At 49.1% G+C, this 20,262-nt stretch overlaps 1 protein-coding gene across 4 annotated transcripts in view; it reads left to right on the top strand.

Annotated features, from left to right (window-relative positions):
- Positions 1-14,294, top strand: part of LOC140211673 (zinc finger and BTB domain-containing protein 7B-like) — a 193,758-nt gene extending 179,464 nt beyond the window's left edge. For all 4 annotated transcript variants that reach the window (XM_072281719.1, XM_072281712.1, XM_072281737.1 and 1 more), the window contains 2 exons: positions 4,137-5,233; positions 8,665-14,294. In XM_072281719.1, the coding sequence (XP_072137820.1) occupies positions 4,143-5,233; positions 8,665-9,106 (1,533 nt within the window). In that variant the 5' untranslated portion in view covers positions 4,137-4,142 and the 3' untranslated portion in view covers positions 9,107-14,294. The remainder of the gene's footprint in view (positions 1-4,136; positions 5,234-8,664) is intronic.
- Positions 14,295-20,262: the final 5,968 nt, after the last annotated feature.

The raw sequence follows: 20,262 nt of genomic DNA, 5'->3' as shown, positions 1-20,262 counted from the left end.
CTTTCAGGAATCATGGTTCTGGTAGACTAGAAAATCGCAAATGTCACTCCACTCTTCAAGAAGAGAGGGAGACAGAAGAAAGGAGATTAATAGGCCAGTTAGTCTGACCTCAGTGGAGGATATTGGAGTTGATTGTTAAGGAGGAGGTTTTGGGGTGCTTGGAGGCACATGAAAAAATAGCCTGAAGTCAGCATGGTTTCCTTAAGGGAAAATATTCCCTAACAAATCTGTTGGAATTCTTTGAGGAAATAACAGGCAGGATAAACAAAGGAGAAGGATTTTCAGAAGGCCTTTGACAAGGTGCCACACGTGAGGCTGCTTCCAAGATAAGAGCCCATGGTATTACAGAGAAGATACCAGCATGAATAAAGTATTGGCTGGTTGGCAGGAGGCAAAGAGTGGGAATAAAGGGAGCCTTTTCTGATTGGCTGCCAGTAACTAGTGGTGTTCCACAGGGGTCTTTTACATTATATGTCAATGATTTGGATAATGGAATTGATGACTTTGTGGCCAACTTTACGGATGATACAAAGATAAGTGATGGAGCAGGTCGTGTTAAGGAATTAGGGATCCTGCAGATTAGACAGCATTTAGATTAGGAGATTGGGCAAAGAAGTAGTAGTTAGAATACAGTGTCAGAAGTTTATGGTCATGCAATTTGGAAGAAGGAACAAAAGCGTAGACTATTTTTTAAACTGGCAGAAAATTCAAAAATCCAAGATGCAAAGGGACTTGGGAATCCTCCTGCAGGATTCCATAAAGGTTAATTTGCAGGTTGAGTCAGTAGTGAGGAAAGCAAATGCAATGTTAGCATTCATCTCAAGAGGACTAGAATATAAAAGCAAGGATGTAATGCTGAGGCTATTTAAGGCATTGGTCAGACCGCACTGGGAATATTGTGAGCAATTTTGGTCCCTTACCTAAGAAAGGGTGTGCTGAAATTGGAGAGGGTTTAGAGGAGGTTCAGGAAAATTATTCCAGGAATGAGGAACTCTGTACTTGCTGGAATTTAGAAGGGGGGGGGGAGTAGATCTTACTTAAACCTGTTGAATATTGAAAGGCCTAGATAGAATGGATGTGGGGCAGATGTTTCCTATCGTGGGGGGGGGGGGGGTCTAAGACCAGAAGGCAAAGCCTCAGAATAGACGATGTTTATTTAGAATGGAGATATGGAGGAATTTCTTTCAGCAAAGAGTGGTAAATCTGTGGAAAATGTTGCCATAAGTAGCTCTGGGGGTATATATGGGGTGGAGGTTGATTGGTCAGGGTGTGATAGGCTATGGGGAGAAGGCAGAAAACTGGGGTTGAGAGAGAAAATGGATCAGCCACGGGCCAAATGGTGGAGCAGACACAGTGGAGCAAATGGGCCAATTCTGCTCCTGTCTGTTGTGGTCTTATGCAGCACTTCCCTCCTTGGGAGCAAGTAGAGACAGCGTCTCAGTCCTGACTTCCAGCGCTCTGTGTCTGTATGTGTGAGTGTCTGTGTAGAGCTTGCACCACCTTCTTCTCCTTGTGACCGCGTGGGTTTCCCCCAGGTGCCCCGGTTCCCTCCCACGTCCCAGGGTTGGAGGGTTAATCAACATGCTGTAAACTTCACTTTGTGGTGCATGGGTTGCAGATAAAATCTGGGGGCCATTGATGTGAAAGCAGAGAAAGTAAAATTGGGACTAGTCTAAATTCAGCATGATTGCGTAGCAGTTCGTGCAATGCTCTACAGTACCGGCTGTAAGATCTGGGTTCACTTCCCGCTGCTGGCTGAAAGGAATCTGTACGTTCTCCCTGTCACTGTGTGGGTTTCCTCAGGGTGCTCTGGTTTCCTCCCACATCGCAGTGGTTGTACAGGTTAATGTTAGTAAGTTGTGGGTATCCTATGCTGGGGCTGGAAGCACAGTGACGCTTAGAACTGATTTGATTTGATGCAAGTGATGCATTACACTGCATTTTTCAATGTACATGTGATAAATAAAGCTGACTTTTAATATTTTATCTCTTTAAAATGGGCTTTTGATGCATAGACATCATAGAGCCAAAAGACTTAATTCTGTCCTATATGACTCTTGTGTCTGCAAACTTAAATCCAAGCTCTCAAGAAAAGATTTATCAGGAATCCAAACTATTTCCAAGTTTGCAAACAGTTCCTGTGGGAGACTCGTCCCGTTAATGTTTCTTGGCATGTGAGTGATGTCTCACAGTTGGCTAATCATCAGGGAGAAATTGTGTGGATGCTTTCAGTAGCTAATTGAAAAGGAACAGCATGGGTTTCCCAGGCTGAGTGGGGTGGCTCGATCCTTAGCTGAAGTATCAGAGGCATTTTACACTTCTCAAGCACGAGCTACAGAGGGGAGAGCCACACTGCCAGAAGTGCCTTGTTTTGAATGAGACTCTCACACACTTGTAAAAGATGTCATGTCCACTGCTCAGATGAATTAATATACCTTAATCCCACAACTATGCTGAAAAACTGCAGAGGATCTAGAACATAGAACAGTACAACACAGCAAGTAGACTATTCAGCTCACAATGTTGTACCAAACCAGCTAAAGAGCAAATCAAGAACACCCAAACACTAATCCCTCCTACCTGCACAATGTCCATATCCCTCCAACTTCCTTATATCCACGTGCCTATCCAAACGTTTCTTAAAATCTCTAATGTGTTTGCCTGTACCACCATACCAGGTAGGGCATTCCAGGCACCCACCCTCTCTGAGTAAAACACTTACCCCTCACATCCCTCTTGATCCTACCCCCCCTCCCACCTTCAATGCATGCCCTCTGGTATTAGACATTTCAACCCTGGGAAACAGATACTCCCTGTCCACTCTATCTGAGCCTCTGTCAGATCTCCCTTCTGCTCAGGCACTCCAGACAAAACCCAAGGATGTGGCGAGGATTTGTGAGCCTGAGTTGCAGGAAGAGGTTGGGCAGGCAAGGACTCCATTCCTTGGAGCGCAGGAGTCTGAGGGGTGGCATTAGTGGACTGATGTAATTGCCTCATGTTGACAGCATAGATACGGGGGATGGTAACTGTCTTTTCCCCAGGGTAAGGGGATTCCAAAACTAGGGAGTATAGGTAAGAGGGCAAGATTTAAAAGGGACCTGAGGGGCAACTTTTTCACACAGCGAGTGGTGGGTTTTTGGAATGAGTCGCCGGGGACGTGAGGAAATACGATACTATAACTTGGGAAGCACTTGGACAGGTAGGTGGAGGGATATGGGCCGACCACAGGTCATTTGACAGCATGGCTGGTGGGGCCAAAGGGCCTGCATCCACATGGTGCAGTTCTGTTATTGTTCTGTATCTCGAGGGGCATAGACAGGGTGAATGCACGCAGTGTTTTCCCAGGAAAAAGGAAATCAAAAACTAGAGGGTGTAGCCTTAAGGTGAGAGGGGAGAGATTTAATAGACTTCTTCACCCAGAGGCTGGTCCATATGTGGAGTGAGCTGTCAGAGGAAGTGGTTGAGGTAGGTGCTTTAATACTTGGACAGGTAAACACACGACATGCTGGAGGATCTCAGCAGGTCAGGCAGCATCTATGGGGAGGAATGAACAGTCAATGTTTTGGGACGAGACCCTTCATTAGGACTGGAAAGGAAGGGGGAGGCAGGAGCCGGAATAAGAAATTGTGGGGCGAGGGGGAGCCGTACAAGCTGGCAGGTGAGAGGTGGGACCAGGCGAGGGGGAGGTAGGTGGGGGAGAGGGGATGATGTGAGAAGCTGTTTGTCCATCTTTGTGTGCAGTTTTTCATTGTGCTGTTTGTTTTGTTCTTACTGTGAATGCCCACAAGAAATGAATCTCAGGGTAATGTATAGTGACATTTATTTAGAGATACAGGCCCTTTCTGCCCCTTCGAACCTCGTCACCCAGCAATTCACCAATTTAACCCTAGCCTAATTAAGGGACAATTTACAACGACCAATTAGCCTGCTAACGGGTATGTCCTTGAACTGTGCAAGGACCCAGAGGAAAACCACACTTTCCCCGGGGAGGACGTTCCGAGACTCCTTACAGAGGACACTGGAACTGAACTCCAAACTCCGGCACCCCAAGCTGTAATAAGCATGGCGGTTTGCGCGACGCACTGTGAAGGCATATGTACTTTGATAATAAATTAAATTTGAGCTTTCCCCTGCAGGGCGTGATGGGAGCCAGTGAAGACGAGCTGATCGGAATCCCGTTCCCTGAGCATAGCAGCGAGCTTCTCAGCAGCCTCAACGAGCAAAGACACAAGGGGCAGCTCTGCGACGTCACCATCGTGACACAGGGTCTGGAGTACCGCACCCACCGAGCCGTGCTGGCCGCCTGCAGCCGCTACTTCAAGAAGCTCTTCACGTCCAAGCCTTTCAGCGGACAGCGCAACGTCTGCGAGCTGGACTTCGTCAAGCCTGAGGTGCTGGGTGCCCTGCTGGAGTTCGCCTACACCGCCACGCTAACCATCAGCAGCTCCAAAATGAGAGACGTGCTGCAGGCCGCCCGCCTGCTCGAGATACAGTGCGTCACCGACGCCTGTGCCGACATCCTGCGCAGCAATGGCGGAGGGGAAGAGTGTGAACGGCCGGAGCCTGAGCCGGCCGCTGCCCAGGAATACCCAGGGCCAGTGGGTTATGCTGAGGGCCACGGGGACCCTGTTCCCGGCAGCCCTCTTGGACTGGCTGAGGAGCAGGGCAATGAAGCACTGCCCGTATTCCGGCGGCGGCAGCGCAAGAGGCCGAAGAAGCCCACCCGCATCTCGCTGGGCCACCGGGGCAGTCTATACCGAATCGTCCAGCCCCTGCGGACCACCAAGAGCAACGTGCTGAGGGCCGGCGGTCCGGAGGAGGCGCCGGTCGGGATGGGCGAGCGCTATGCGCCGGCACTGGAGGAGGACATGGAGGAGGTGGCAGAGGAGGAAGAAGAGGAGGAGGACTTGGAGAACGAGGACTTGGAGGGTGCAGGTGGCCGGTTCGGGGCGCCCGACTTCCTGCCATCCCCTTCCCCAGCGGACCGGATCACGAGTGGAATGGACCCGGAGCAGGACTCCACACCGTACCTGGCCTCGCAGGATGACGGGCTCTTGGGCAGCGGGCTGAGCTCGCCCGACAAGCTGGTGCGCAGGCGTAAGTCGCAGCTGCCCCAGGAGTGCCCCATCTGCCACAAGGTCATCCACGGGGCGGGCAAGCTCCCACGACACATGCGTACCCACACCGGCGAGAAGCCGTTTGCCTGCGAGGTGTGCGGGGTACGATTCACCAGGTAAGGAATCTTCTTTGACACAGCTTTCGGATTAGTAAATTGGTTTATTATCGGTAATAAACACACACACAGAATGCAAACACGAGGAAATCTGCAGGTGCTGGAGCTTCAAGCAACACACTTAAAAGTTGCTGGTGAACGCAGCAGGCCAGGCAGCATCTCTAGGAACAGGTACAGTCGACGTTTCGGGCCGAGACCCTTCGTCCTGACCAACAGAAGTTGCGTTCACCAGCAACTTTTAAGTGTGTTGCTACACACAAAAAATGGTGGAGGAACTCAGCAGGTCAGGTGCCATCTATGGAGGGGAATAAACATTTGTCCGAAACCCTTTATAAGCCTGACCTGCTGAATTCCTCCAGCGTTTTGTGTGTGTGTGAATCACGTTTATTATCACGGACGTACGTCATGAAATTTGTTGTTTTGCAGCAGCAATACATTGCAATACATAAATTTAGAAATACAGTTTGAAAAGTTGAAAACACAAGAGATTCTGTGGATGCTCTAAACCCAGAGTAATCCTGGGAACAGATATGGTGCAGACGAAGGAACTGAAGGGAGTGGAACTTTTACAAGTGTCAAGAGTGGGAAGGGATAAAGATCTAAAGTTATCAGTAGAGAGTTTGTCACCAGAGATGGATACAGAGAGATTGTAAAAGGAGTGGGAGGTGTCATAAGTGGACCAAGTGAATATAAGCGCTGTGTGGAAGTTGGAGGCAAAGTTGAATCAAGAAAGTGGTTCCCCACTCTACCGATATAGAGACATTTTTATACTGATGTAAAAAAATTATTCCTTAGTGCAAAATGAGAGTAGTGGTCATGGGATCATTGTCCATTCAGAAATCTGATGGTGGAAGGGAAGAAGCTGTTCCTGAGTCACTGTGTCTTCAAGCTCCATATCTCCTCCCTGATGGTATTAACATGGAGGGGGCATGTCCTGGGTGGTGGTGGGGGGAACTTCATGATGGATGCAGCTTTCTTGAGGTATTGCCTTTTGAAAATGCCCTCGATGGTGGGGAAGGTTGTGACTCAACCATGGACCTGGTTGAGCCTATAACTCTGCAGATTTTCCGGAGGCATTGCCTTTTGAAGATGTCCTCGGTGGTAGGGAGGGTTATGCTTGTGACGAAGTTGGCCGAGTTCACAACCCTTTGCAGATCTTTTTCACCAGGTTATACCCACCTTTGTGGCAAAAGCAAATTTCCCCACTCAGATATTGGTCTCCATCTGGTTCAAGTGCAGCCCCGTCCCTCTTGTACAGGTCACCGCTACCCCAAGAGAGATCTCAGTGAATCCCTGCCTCCTGCACCAGCTACACATTTATCTGATAGGTATGGGCGGAGAAATTTACAAGAGTCTTTTGACATAAGAGATTTTACAGACTGCGGAAATCTTGAGTAACACACACAAAATGCTGGAGGAACTCAGCAGGTCAGGCAGCATCTATGGAGGGGAATGAACAGTCGACATTTTGAGCCACGGCCCTTCGTCAAGACTATAGAGGAAGGGGGAAGAAGCCAGAGTAAGTGGGGGAAGGAGAACGAATGCAAGCTGGCAGGTGATGGGTAAGACCGGGTAAGGGGGAGGGTGGGTGGATGGGGGGGAGGGGGAGTGAAGTAAGAAGGCGGGAAGTGATCGGTAGAAGAGGTAAAAGGCCGGCGAAGGAGAGGACAGTGGACCATGGGAGAAAGGGAAGGAGGAGGGGCACCAGAGAAAGGTGATGGGCAGGTGAGGAGAAGAGAAGGGGTGAGAGAAGAACCAGAACGTGGAATGGAAAAAGAGAGAAGAAAGGAGGGGTTAGTAATTTCTGGAAGATAGCAAAATCAGTGTTCCTGCCATCAGGTTGGAAGCTACCCAGATGGAATCTGAGGTGTGGCTTCTCCTATCTGAGAGGAGCCTCATCCTGGCAGTTGAAGAAGACTAAGGGCAGACATGTTGGAATGGGAATAGGAAGTAGAATTGAAATGGGTGGCCCCCAGCGAGAGATCCTTTCTCTGACGGTGGACAGAGTGGAGGTGCTACTCCAGCATTTTGTGTGTGTTGCTGAAGATTTCCAGCGTCTGTGTTTGTAGTTTATTCTTGTCATGTGTACCAGGGCCCAGTGAAAAGCTTTGTTCTGCATGCCGTCCATACAGATCATTTCATCATGTCAGTACGTCAGTATACAAGATAAAGTGTCACAGAGAGAGTGCAGTAAGGCTGACAAAGTGCGAGGGCTGTAACGAGGTGCATTGTGAGGTTATGAGTACATTTTATAGAAGGATCATTCAGTAGTTTTATAACAGCAGGATAGAAGCAGCCCTTGAACCTGTTGATACGTGCTTTCAGGCTTTTGTATCTTCTGCCAGAGTAATGAAAAGAAAAAAGTGTTAAGTTACAGAGAGAATAACAGGTCACAGTTACGGAGGGAGTGCAGTGTAGGCAGACAAATAAAGTGCCAGGGCCACGAGGGAGTAGACTGGGAGATGAAGAGTTAATCGTTTAGGGTGTGAAAGGACCATTCAAGAGTCTGGTAAATGTCAACTGTTGATTGGCCTCCATAAATGCTGCCTGACCTGCTGAGTTTTTGTATCATCTGCCTGACGGGAGGGGGAGAAGAGACAATGTCCGGTGTGGGTGGGATTCTTGATGGTGCTGGCTGATTTACTGAGGCAGTGAGAAGTGTAGACAGAGTCCATGGAGGGGAGGCCGGTTTCCACAATCTTTGCAGCTTCTTGAGGTCTCGAGTGTAGCAAGTCATTTTTCCTTGCTCTCTCAGAAAGCAAAACACACATTAAAGCAGAAGCCATAGTCCACTGTCCTCTCCTATCCCATTCCTCCTCCTTCAGCCCTTTACCTCTTCCACCTAACACTTTCCAGCTTCTTGGTTCATACCAGCATCTGCAGAATGTCTTGTTTAAAATACTGACAGGACTGATTAAATTAGACGAAAGAGATGTTCCTGGTTGCTCTGCAGTCTAGACCAAGGAATTGTAAGGGGTTGAAGCTGAGGGATGATGGTGGGGGGCATGATTGGCAGAGGTTTGTCAATGCTCTTACTATTCTGAGCCTCTCTCTCTTGCCACTCCTCCCCTTCCTCCCCTCCTTATCCTCTTCACATCCCTCCCCTCCTTATCCTCTTCACATCCCTCCCCTCCTTATCCTCTTCACATCCCTCCCCCTTACAATCCCTTCCCTACCCTCTTGTACCCTTTTCCTCTCCCCACCCTCTCTCTCCCCTTTCCCCATCTCTTCTTCATTCTCCACTCTTCATCTCTTCCCCCCCACATCTCCCTCTCCCCCACCTACCTCCCTTCCCATCCCCTCCTCTCTTCCATCCCCTCTCTCCCCCCTCATCTTCCTCCTTCCCCTTCATTCTTCTCCCTCCCTCCCTCTGCCTCTCCATCATCTCCTTCTCTCCCCCCCCCCCCCACCACCCCGCTCCCGCTCCCTAGGAACGACAAGTTGAAGATCCACATGCGGAAACACACGGGTGAGCGCCCCTACAGCTGCAACTGCTGCGATGCCCGTTTCCTGCACAGCTACGACCTGAAGAACCACACCAGGCTTCACACTGGCGACCGGCCCTTCGAGTGCAGCCAGTGCCGCAAGGCCTTCGTCCGCCTCGATCACCTGCAGCGCCACCTCAAGGGCCAGAACTGCCTGGAGGTCCGCACCCGGAAGCGTAAGGGAGAGCCGGAGGGCAGCGTTACCGGCGCGAATGGCGCCTTCACCCACGACCACGGAGCCGCAAGGCGGCTGCTGGAAGCGGACGGCGGCTTGGCGGTGGAGTACGGCGTGGGCAATGGCAGCCTGCTGATGGACAGGAGCTTCGACCCCGAGTGGGGCCACGTGAGCACCTCGTGGGATCAGGAGCCGGCGGCGGATTCTTCGTAATCTTGCAAATCGGAGATATATTTTTATAAGCGGAATGCAAGCCCCCCTCACTGCATCAACACCTCCGCCTCCCCAGCAGCATAAAAAGAAATACCCAGGGGGCTGTGACCCGGCAGAGTTCCCCAACGCTCTTAGTCACAGGCACCCACCCTCGCTGCACCTCTCTCCTGTCTCACTTTGGTGCTTAGAGGCAACCAGCCTTTCCTTCTGTTCCATACGTCCAAAAGGTTCCCTCCCCCATCCCGCTCAGATTCCCCCAGCACAAGTTTGGGGGCGACGCGCGGTGGGAGAGAAGGAGGGAGATGCTCTTGCCTTAATGCAGAGCAGCGCATGACAAAGCCGGAGGGTTAGGACGGAACCCCCATTTCCCGCTGGATTCATCCGGTCCGCTGCTCCCGATTTCCAGCATCTGCTGTCTCTTGTGGCTCCTTTAGCGTGGGTGGGGTGGGGCACAGTGGGGACAGGTCCGTCATTGGATTTGTTTCTTGGTACCCTCCCGCTTTGCCTGGAATTAAGTGCGGCCTTGCCCTCTGCAATAGATCGTAAAGCAAAATAGCTAACTAATTATGATGTAATTGATCATTCAAATAACACAAGTGAATCCACAAGTCTGTCACCTTGCTGAGCGGTGACTGAAATAGACATAGATTTGAAGGATTAATATATATCTAAATTATAAATATATATATAAATATATTAAAAATATAAATTTTGCAGCCCTATGCATGTGTGTGTGTGCGCGCGCGCGTGTGCACAAGTGTGTATGTCAGCACATTTTAACAGCGACCTATTTAAATTCTGATCAGGAATCTTTTAATCAGTCAGAGGTGTCGGCCTCCTGTATATATGTACCGTTTTAAGTTTGTTTGCTGTGTACTGCTGCATCTTTTTAATCTCCTGCTCTCTCTTCAGCTTCCCCTTTCCCCATGCCTCCTGCCCCCTCTCCAAGGCCAGAACTTTCCTGTCTTTTCCAAGCTGGATCATAGCTGGACTCCACCCCCCCCCCCCAACTCCACCCCCCACCGATGGCGCGACAGACTGTTTACCGACCACTGTGATATCGGATTAGAACCGAGATTGTTAATCGCCTCTGAAGGAGTATCGCCACCCAACAAAGAACTGTCCACGTGCACTTTGGAACTGACCTGTAGGCCAATGAATTTGGGATAGTGCAATATTATCATAGCACAGAGAAAGACGCTCGATGGTTGCCAGAGTCGTCCAGTAAATCCCTTCTCCCTCTCCATCTGCTTATACTGCCCTTTCACAGATTATTCCTTGACCCCACCAAATTTGGTTTCCTTTGTGGAGACTAAGTGCTGAAAATACTCTACAGATCGGCCAGCGTCTGTGTGGAAAGCACTGTTCCCTCTGAGCTGAGCAGGTGCGCGGCAGCGCAATAACTGAAATGCTCCTGCGCACGTAGCCTTTGTTGGTATTTTGATTTATATATTGTTTTATTAAAGTGGCGCACAGTTTTCAGTTTCCTGCTCAGAGCAATGGTCAGTCCATGCAGCTGTTAAAAATAGTAGAGGCAACGTTGGAAAGAGTATCAGAGTGAACATTTCACTTTTGTGTGGGTTTTCATTTAATCAAATAGCTTTAATTCTGTCTCCTCTGGGACCCAGGACCGATTCCCTAAGAACATCTTGCCGCTCCGTACTCAGGGTATAGAGGGCAGCACAATAACGTAGCAGTTACCGCAGTCGCTTTACAGCTCCAGCGATCAGGGATCCATTCCCACGCCCTCTGTAAGGAGGTTATACATCCTCTCCGTGACTATGTAGGTTTCCTCTGGGTGCTCCAGTTTCCTCCCACATTCCAAAGACGGACGTAGGGTTAGTGGGCTGTAGGCACGCTGCGTTGGCACTGGAAGCTGGGCAGCATTTGCAGGCTGCCCCCAGCACCTCCTCGGACCGTGTTGGTCATTGATGCAAGGTGACACATTTCAGTGTATGCTCCAATATACCTGTGACAAGTAAAGCTCATCTTTCATCTTTAAATGAGCAAGAGATGTAAATTAACGTTTCAGATTGAGGGTCTGCATCAGAGCCAGGGAGTACGAGATTCTGCAGACGTAGGTCTGGTGAAAGGGCTTGCCCCAAAATGTCCACTGTTTATTCCCCTCCATTGATGTTGCCTTACCTACTGAGTTCCTCCAGCACTGTGTATTTGTGGCACTGGGTTTCCAGCGTCTCCTGTTTCCTCTTCCTGATTTAGCACAGAGACTGAGTGGGGCTTCTGCCCCCACTCCCCTTCCTGTCCTGATGAAGCGTCTCAGCCCAAAACATCGACTGTTCGAAAAGTTCAAAGTGAATTTATCATCAGAGTTCAGATTTGTCACCTTATACAACCCTGAGTTTCATTTTCTAGTGGGCATACTCAATAAGTCTATAGAACAATAGCCATAACGGAATCAATGAAAGACTGCCCTAGTTGGGTGTGCAACCTCTGTGCAAAACACAACAAATTGTGTAAATACAAAAAGAAAGGAATAACATTAATAAATAAATAAGCAATAAATATCAAGAACATGAAATGAAGAGCCCTTGAAGGTGAGACCATTTGTTGTGCAAACATTCCCCTCCATAGATGCTGCCTGACCTGCTGAGTTCCTCCGGCATTTTCTGTGTGTTGCTGGAGTCTCTGTGGTCTTCCCTTCTAACGTTTTCACTCCTTGCCGGCTCTGATGAGGGTTTTCAATCTGAAGCGATACCTCTGCTACCCAGTCCATTCAATGTTTCCACCATGTTGCTGTTCGTTAACAGAAACAGTTCCTCCCTCTTCATTCTGTGATTGGGACACCCTGTTAACTCTCCCTTTAACCTTCACTGCTTCAAGGAAAACAAACAAGTCCCTCCAAAACACTTGATCCCTGGTGACTCTGTCTTCACACCCTCTCCAAGGGCTTAGCATTCTTCTCCAAGGGCAAAGTGCAAACCTCCCCCCTCCCGTGAATCTCCCTGACTTGGTCCCCACATAACTCACAAGAAGGCAAGACCCCAGAGGTTTGGGAGACAGAGCTTGGTAGCTGGTCTTACTCTCCAGCAGCTTTGGAATTGAACAGGCGAATGGACTGCTGATGATTAGATCGCAGAGTGAAGACTCCCGCACTAGCCGGGTGACCGACCTTGCTGGTGAGTTGAAACGTAGGCATAGCGTTCAGAGTCGTACCACTTTCCACACTGGTCATCAGCGCCTCTCTGTCATGGCAGCAGACCGCAGATTCTGGAATCTGGAGCCACGTTGCATCATGTCTCCACTTGTTAGCATATTTGCTTCACGGCACCAGCGACAGGGTTTTGTGAACCTCCAGTTGGTCATGAGCCTTTCCACGGCTCGGCACCTAAATACCCCACTCCAATCTCCAATACCGCCCTCCCCCCCCCCCCCCAGGGAGGAGACCTCAGCTGGGCAGGGAAAAGCCAGTCTGCCCCCTCAGGCCAGTCAATGTGAGCTGATCCTTTACCCCAATTTCCCCTCGTAGTTACAAATTTCTGGCTTCAAACGTTTTCTGATTGTGATTCGCCACCTCAGGGTGATCAAAGATCAATAATTCTCCTCATCCTATGGTGCCTGTGATTTCGGCCCAGAATCATTGAGCACAAGAGCACAAAAAGAGGCCCTCTGGGCCATCTACTCCTTTCTGTCTAGTCCTGTCGACCTGCCCGGGACCATAGTGCTCCAAACCCCTCCCATCCACATACATATCCGGACTTCTCAAATGACAAGATACAAAAGCAAGGATGTGACACTGAGGCTTGATAAGGCTTTGATCAGACCACACGTGGAATATTGTGAGCAGTTTTAGGCCCCTTATCTGAGAAAGGATGTGCTGGCATTGGAGAGGGTCCAGAGAAGGTTCACGAGAGTGGGTATAAAAGGGTTAACATGAGCATTTGATGGCTCTGGGCCTGTCCTCGCTGGAGTTTAGAAGAAAGAAGGGAGATCGCAATGAAACCTACATAGAGTGGGCAGGGAGAGGATGTTTCCTATGGTGGGGGAGTCTACGACCAGAGGGCACGGCCTCAGAATAGAAGGATGTCACAAGAACAGAGATGAGGAGGAATTTCTTTAGTCAGGTGATAGTGATTCTGTGAATTTATTGCCGTGGCCAGCTGTGAAAGCCAATTAATTGGGTGTATTTAAAGCAGAGGTTGATTAATAAGTACATCAAACTTTCTGGGGGACAAGCCAGGAGAATAGGGTCGAGAGAGAGAATAAATCAGCCATGATGAAATAGTGGAGCTGACTTGATGGGCTGAATGGCCTAATTCTGCTCCTGGTCCTACGGTCTGAAATGTTGCAGTGGAAGCCACATCCACCACGTCCATTGGCAGCTCATTCCACACTCACACCACCCTTTGACTGAAGGAGTTGCCCCTCAGATTCCCCTTAAATGATAGTTATAGCCAGCCCACCCGCCTGATGTCACTCCAGTTGCCCCACCACCCCCATGCTCCTTTGCATTTTGCTCTCTCATAGATGATACCGCACAGAAACAGGCCCATCATCACCGAGCAGTGACAATGTTCCCATCTCTCCTCCAGTGACATCCACATGCCTTGCCTCCCGATCTCCCTGGGGAAAGTTCCCTTGAAAACCCTCACTTGATGTATTAGGGATCATCTTGAACATTATGAAGAAACATACTTCTAAAGTATACTGACACAAAGGGCTGAAATATTTAAAATCACACCCACAGCCATTCACTCTCTTTGCCATGGGGTGGCACGGCAGCCAGTGAGCTGCTTTCAATTTCTGCCGCTGTCGGTAAGGGGTTTGTATGTGCTCCCCGTCATCGTGTGGGTTCTTCCGCATTCCAAAGACGTGCATGTCAGTAGGTTAGTTGGTCACATGGTTGTAGTTGTGCTGTGTGGGGCCTATTGGGCCGGAAGGGCCCATTACCATCCCCTTCACTAAATTAAATAAATACCAGCTCCCCCTTGTTAGATAATCCTCACTCCACCCACTCACACACACTCCTCTGGGTCACCTCCTGGGTGTGACTTTCTACCCGAAGGGTCTCGTTATTCCTCTCTGGCCTGCTGAGTTCCCCCAGCATTTTGTGTGTGTTGCTCTGGATTTCCAGCATCTGCAGAATCTAAAAACGCAGACACAAGGAAATCTGCAGATGCTGGAAATTCAAGCGACACACAGAAAAATTGCTGGTGAACGTAGCAGGCCAGGCAGCATCTATAGGAAGCAGTACAGTTGACATTTTGGGCCGAGACCCTTCGTCAGGACGTCCCGACGAAGGGTCTCGGCCTAAAATGTCAATTGTACCTCTTCCTATAGATGCTGCCTTGCCTGCTGCGTTCACCAGCATTTTTTATCTGCAGAATCTCTTGTGTTTATGATTACTCACACTTATCCAGGGTCCCCTTTTTACAACCATCCACCTTGGAGATCTATCCCCATATGACAGAGCCAATATAGAGATGGTCCCTCCCTTCCTCCAGTTTCCCTGCTTATTGTGTCTCACTAAACGGTGGCAGAGATTTAATTTTGTAACCGGGAGTCACTGCATGCACAAATGCTTTTGCATCGAGAGCTCAGATGCACAAGTGCTTCATTTTCCCCACCCCTCGCTCCCAATCTCAGTGAGACTATTCAGACAGGGCATTCTCCAGCTCTAACTTGCGTTGTCCCATCAAACCTACCCAGGTGGGTGGTGGCACAGGTTAGATGCAGAATAAACCCTGCTCTACAATTTTCATCGTGTATCCCCAAGTCAAGGTCCATGAAGAGAAAGTTCACTGTGCACCTGGCTCATGCTCTTGAGATTTGTGATGGGATGATGTAGAGGGAGATTCACTCTGTGTCTGATCCCGGGAGTGTGTGATGGGACGGTGTAGAGGGAGCTTCACTCTGTGTCTGACCCTGGGAGTGTGTGATGGGACAGTGTAGAGGGAGCTTCACTCTGTGTCTGACCCCGGGAGTGTGTGATGGGACGGTGTAGAGGGAGCTTCACTCTGTGTCTGACCCCGGGAGTGTGTGATGGGACGGTGTAGAGGGAGTTTCACTCTGTGTCTGACCCCGGGAGTGTGTGATGGGACGGTGTAGAGGGAGCTTCACTCTGTGTCTGACCCCGGGAGTGTGTGATGGGACAGTGTAGAGGGAGTTTCACTCTGTGTCTGACCCCGGGAGTGTGTGATGGGACGGTGTAGAGGGAGCTTCACTCTGTGTCTGACCCTGGGAGTGTGTGATGGGGTGGTGTGGAGGGAATTTCACTCTGTGTCTGACCTGTGTTGTTCTACTGCCAAGGAGGTATCCAGTGTGTTACAGTCTCTCTTTCTCATTCTCTCTGTCTCTCCCTCATGTCACTTTACCTGAAGAAATAACCTGCATTCATACATGGAATGTAATCCCTTCATTCTCTGCTCTGTAGGGATGAGAGACAGAGGGAGCACAGAGCCTGCTTTTCTTCGGGATCTGTTTAGCCAGCACTGCACTAACAAACGGGGCTCTGAAAAAGTGACTCATGATTAATGAAACTCCAGCTCTCAACCGCACCCTGTCATTTAAATCCTTTCCGAGTCCCTAATTTGTAGATATTTTTAAATCTTCCCGGTACTGACTGTCTTGTCTGCTCTGATGTTGGCCTGTTAGGTTAAAGTTTCTATGACAGGGACCCCACGTCCTCCCCTCCCTCTCCCCTTTCTCAAACGAGCAGGCTGTGCTGGCCCTGATGTTGCACTCTGATTTAGCCATGGGACATGTACGTGGACAGGAAGGTTGATGCCGGCTTGTGCTGTGGAGTGGGGGCGGGGGTTGGGGATGTGGATAGGGATGGGGCAACACAGTAATGTGGCTCAGGACTTGGGGTTGGGAGTTAATGGGGCAACACAGTAATGGGGCTCGGGGTTAATTTCTAACATCGGCTCTAAGGAGTTTATACTTTGTCCCCATGAACCAGCGCACTTCTTCTGGATGCTCCGGTTTCCTCCACATTCCAAACACGTACTGGTCAGCAGGTTAATTGGTCATTGTAAAGTGTCCCGTGATTAGTCTGGGATTTAATAGGTGGGTTGCTGGGTGGTGGGGCGTGTTTTGCACGAAGAGCCTGTTCTGTGCTGTGTCACGAAAAATGGATGGACGGGCAGACAAAATTGGTATGGGTCTCCCTCCCTCCCTCCGTACTGTACAGTGGACAGTACTGCCCTGGGCAGGCCATTTGGCCCTCAATATTGTGCCAATCTTGGTGCCAAATTTTGCTATCATCCATATCCCTCCCTTCATGCCATCTATCTGAAAGCCTCATAGAAACCCCCTACTTTCACCACAGTGATAACTCATTTCAGACTCCTACCATGCTGTGTTAAACTTCTCCCTCATGTCACCTTTAACTTCTCCCTCCCCTCAACCTTAAAAGCATGCTCTCTGGTATTTGACATTTCCACTCTGGGGAACTGATTTTGGTTGTCTGTGCCTCTCATGATTTTAAAGTCCCCTGTCAGGTCTCTCCCTCAGCTTCCGACGCTCTCTGCTCTGGGTTCTGACATTTCCCTCACCCCTCACTTTCAGCTCCCCATTTTCTTTGCCTGGTTCATGGCAGCTTTCTCTCGCCACTCTGTCTTCTCTTTCCTGTGTCTCTCCTCGAAAGCAAACCCAAAATTCTTGGCAATGTGCAACGGGAGGGAAACACACAGTATCGCATCCGTCTTTCCCTTGGCTTCCTGGCAAGAGGGAAGAGCCGCCACCCATTCAGTCTCACCTCCTTCAGCCCAACTGGCCTGTGCTGGCCAAAATGCCCAATCCAAGCCAGTCCCACTTGCTGGCATTTGGCCCATAACCTTCTAAACCCTTCCATTCCATGTACCTACCCAGCATTTAAAAAAATCTCTTATTGTGCCTGTCTCAGCCACATCGTCTGACACCACCTTCCAGATAAATACCACCTTTTGTGCAAAAATGTTACTCAAGTTCCATTAATGCTTTCCTCTCTCATCTTAAACCTACGATTTCTAATTCTCGATTCCCCAACCCTGGCAGAAGGACTGAGTGCATGCACCTGCCATGATCTTATACACTTCCGTAAAATCAACTCTCAGTGTCCTACACTCCAAGGAATAAAGTCCGAGCTTATCCAACCTCTCTGTCTCAGTGGGTCTGTGTGTGTAGAGACGGTCGTGAGGCTGGCAGAGAATCTCCCACATTCCCAGGCCTCAGAAACACTGGGATCTGGATTTTGAGGATCATGGTCCAATTTGCTGGAGTTTGGGAGAGGGGTAGGAAAAGAGCCCCTAAATATGTGTACCTTGTTCAGGTGTCTATTACCGGTTCTGTTGCAGTTCTGTATCATTTCACTGGGTGGCAGCACTTGATGCCTTTTTGGAGGCTTAAACTAAGTTTAAAACTTCTTGTTAGTTAACAATCTTCTGCAGAAAAAACCCAGGTTAAAGAACTGTGGCTTTTACCCCCTTTGCTATGATGATGTTTATTTAGGTAGGTGAAATGTAATATGTAAAGTAACCATTTCATATCAACAGGTAATAATGCCAGTTACTTCATTGTCATTGTCCCTGAGGGGGCAGGACACTGAGGGTCACACACATAGAAGGAACCTCCTGTCAGATTATTCCTCCTTCAGCTCTTTACCTTTCCCACCTATCACCTCCCAGCTTCTCACTTCAGCTTCCATCCCACCCCACTCAGGGGATGTTTACCCCTCCCCACCTCACAGCAGCCACCCCGCTCCCTCATTCCTTCCGCATCCTCTTCATTCCTGGTCCCCAATGGCCCATTGTGCTTGAACTCTGGACCCTCCCTCCCTAATTCTCTACACCCACATTGCCTCCTCCCTCACACTCCAAATCCCCTCCCCAAAGTACTGGTACCACTTTGTATTCCTGTTTTTCTCACTCTAGCAGCTGTCCACCCCCCTCCACCACTTCAATTCCTTCACCACCCACCCACCCCATCTCCTTCTATCTGCCCCCACCCCCCTTTCCACTCACTCTCTGTCTGCCTCCTGGCTCCTCTCCCCTACCCCCTGGTCATTATTTGCCCCTTCTCAGTCCACATCACCTTGGAATCGTTTCTCCCCACTGCCCCCCCTCTGTATACCAGCCCCCCCCTTTCAGTCTCAGTTGTGATGCATGGTCTCGACCTGAAACATCAACCATCCCCTCCCTCCCCACAGGCGCTGCTCGACCCGAGAGTTCCTCCAGCAGGTTATCTGTACCACTGCTGAGTCTAGTACAGGTCCCGTGAACTAGCTGAGAGCATGCCCCTGTGACAGTGGTGCTATCTCAATGCACTGTTGTAATACGCAACAGTGTCCCTGCGAGAGATACATCCACCTCAGACTCTATTCTATAACAGCTGTTAGTTCAAGGTCACATTTATTGTCATCTGCCTGTACATACATTCAACCAAACAAAACAACCTTCCCCCAGACCACAGTGCACCCATAAAGCATATATCACACACAGCACATAAAATAAAATATTACCACAATTAGTTCATAAAATATAATTCAATATGCATGTGAAGTGTTCAGCATGGGTACACAGTAAACAGCTCCCTGTCCGAGTGACGAGACCGCAGTGGTGACGGGGTATTCATTAGTCTCCCAGCCTAAGGGAAGAAGTTGTTCCCCAGTCTGACAGTCCTAGTCCTGATGCTCCTGTACCTCCTTCCTGAGGGTAGTGGGTCAGACAGATTGTGGGGTGGGTGGGAGGGATCCTCAACAATGCTTTGGGCCGTTTGTATACAATGCTCCTGGTAAAGTCACCAGTGGAGGGAGACCGTGATGATCCTCTCGGCAGCTTGTGCTAACCTCTGTAGCGACTCTTTGGGAGTGTTGTTGATCAGTTTATTCCAAGATCCTTCAATTCTAAACTACTGTCATGACCGTTCTTTCTGGACTGAGGCAGGTACAATAACAAATTTGAAAAGGGAGCTGTGCAGGTACACGGATGGGAAAGGTTTAGAGTGAATGTGGCCAAATGGGACTGACTTAGATGGGTATCTTGCTTTTGGCATTCACCAGTTGGGCTGAAGGGCATATTTCTGTGCTGTATAGCCCAATGAATTCATCTGGTTTCTGTTTGGCCATTTGTATTTCTACACGGCCACTCCAACCAGTATGCAACCATCTTATAGCTCGGGTGGCAAACCTCTGGCACATGCAAGAGATTTGTTGGTGGGCAGTATGCAGTGTCACCCCTTGACTCTTTAATCCCCACCCATAATAAAAAGATACATAGTGGTTATATTTGAGGCAAAATAAAGCAGTGAGTGACATTTTACAGCCTGAGAGCAGTGAGATGTTTTCACGGGAAATATCTCCCGCTGGCTTGGTGCCAGCTGGACGGTTGTGAGAACACATTTTGAAATCCTCACAGACCTGGTATTTGGGTAGTAAATGATTATAACAACAGTACTATTTAGAAATGATGTTATTTTTCAATCATCTTTTTAAATGATTAATTATTTTTGAACAGGTTTTCTAAAATATTTCATTTATTTCAGTCCTTCTCAGTTATACTTTTATTAACAGTAAAATAATGAATACACATAAATAGGCAACAGGACTCACCTTTTTTCCTTAAAAAGTTCCTAATTATTGTTACTAATTCATTAATCAGTGATCATCTCTGCTGAAATTTACCATGGCAGGTGAGAGAATTTTCAGAAGATTATCGCCAATTTGGGCACATGCTGTCCAAAAGGTTCACTGCCACTCCCTGTCCTACACTGGTCTCACCACACCAATAATCGTGCAGCAGTCTTGATTTTGTAGTTCAGGGAGGGGGTCTCTAGGACAAAGGTTGTTTCAGATGAACAGGATGTAGGATGTCTCACGGTACAATTTTTAAAAAATACATGACGCTGTGGGTTCAATCCTGTGGTCTGGCATTCTGTGTGAGTGTGTGTGTCTGTCTGCCTGTGTATGTGTCTGCGTGTGTGTGTGTATATATAAAGTTTGCACGTTCTCCCCGTGTCCGTGTGCTGTGGTTTCCTCCCACATCCCAACAACGTGCGGGGTTGGAGGGTTCATCAGCCGCTGTAAGTTGTCCCCCTTGTGTGTGAGGGGTAGAAATGGGGGGAGTTAATGAGAATGAAGGGGGAATAAAATGGATGGTTTAGACTCTCAGCTCTCAGTTAATGGTAGGGGTCTATGGCATGAAAAACATTGGGAACTCCTG

Source organism: Mobula birostris, chromosome 2, assembly GCF_030028105.1.
Source record: "Mobula birostris isolate sMobBir1 chromosome 2, sMobBir1.hap1, whole genome shotgun sequence".
Classification (NCBI taxonomy): domain Eukaryota; kingdom Metazoa; phylum Chordata; class Chondrichthyes; order Myliobatiformes; family Myliobatidae; genus Mobula; species Mobula birostris.
This window is presented reverse-complemented; position numbering and strand designations above follow the sequence as displayed.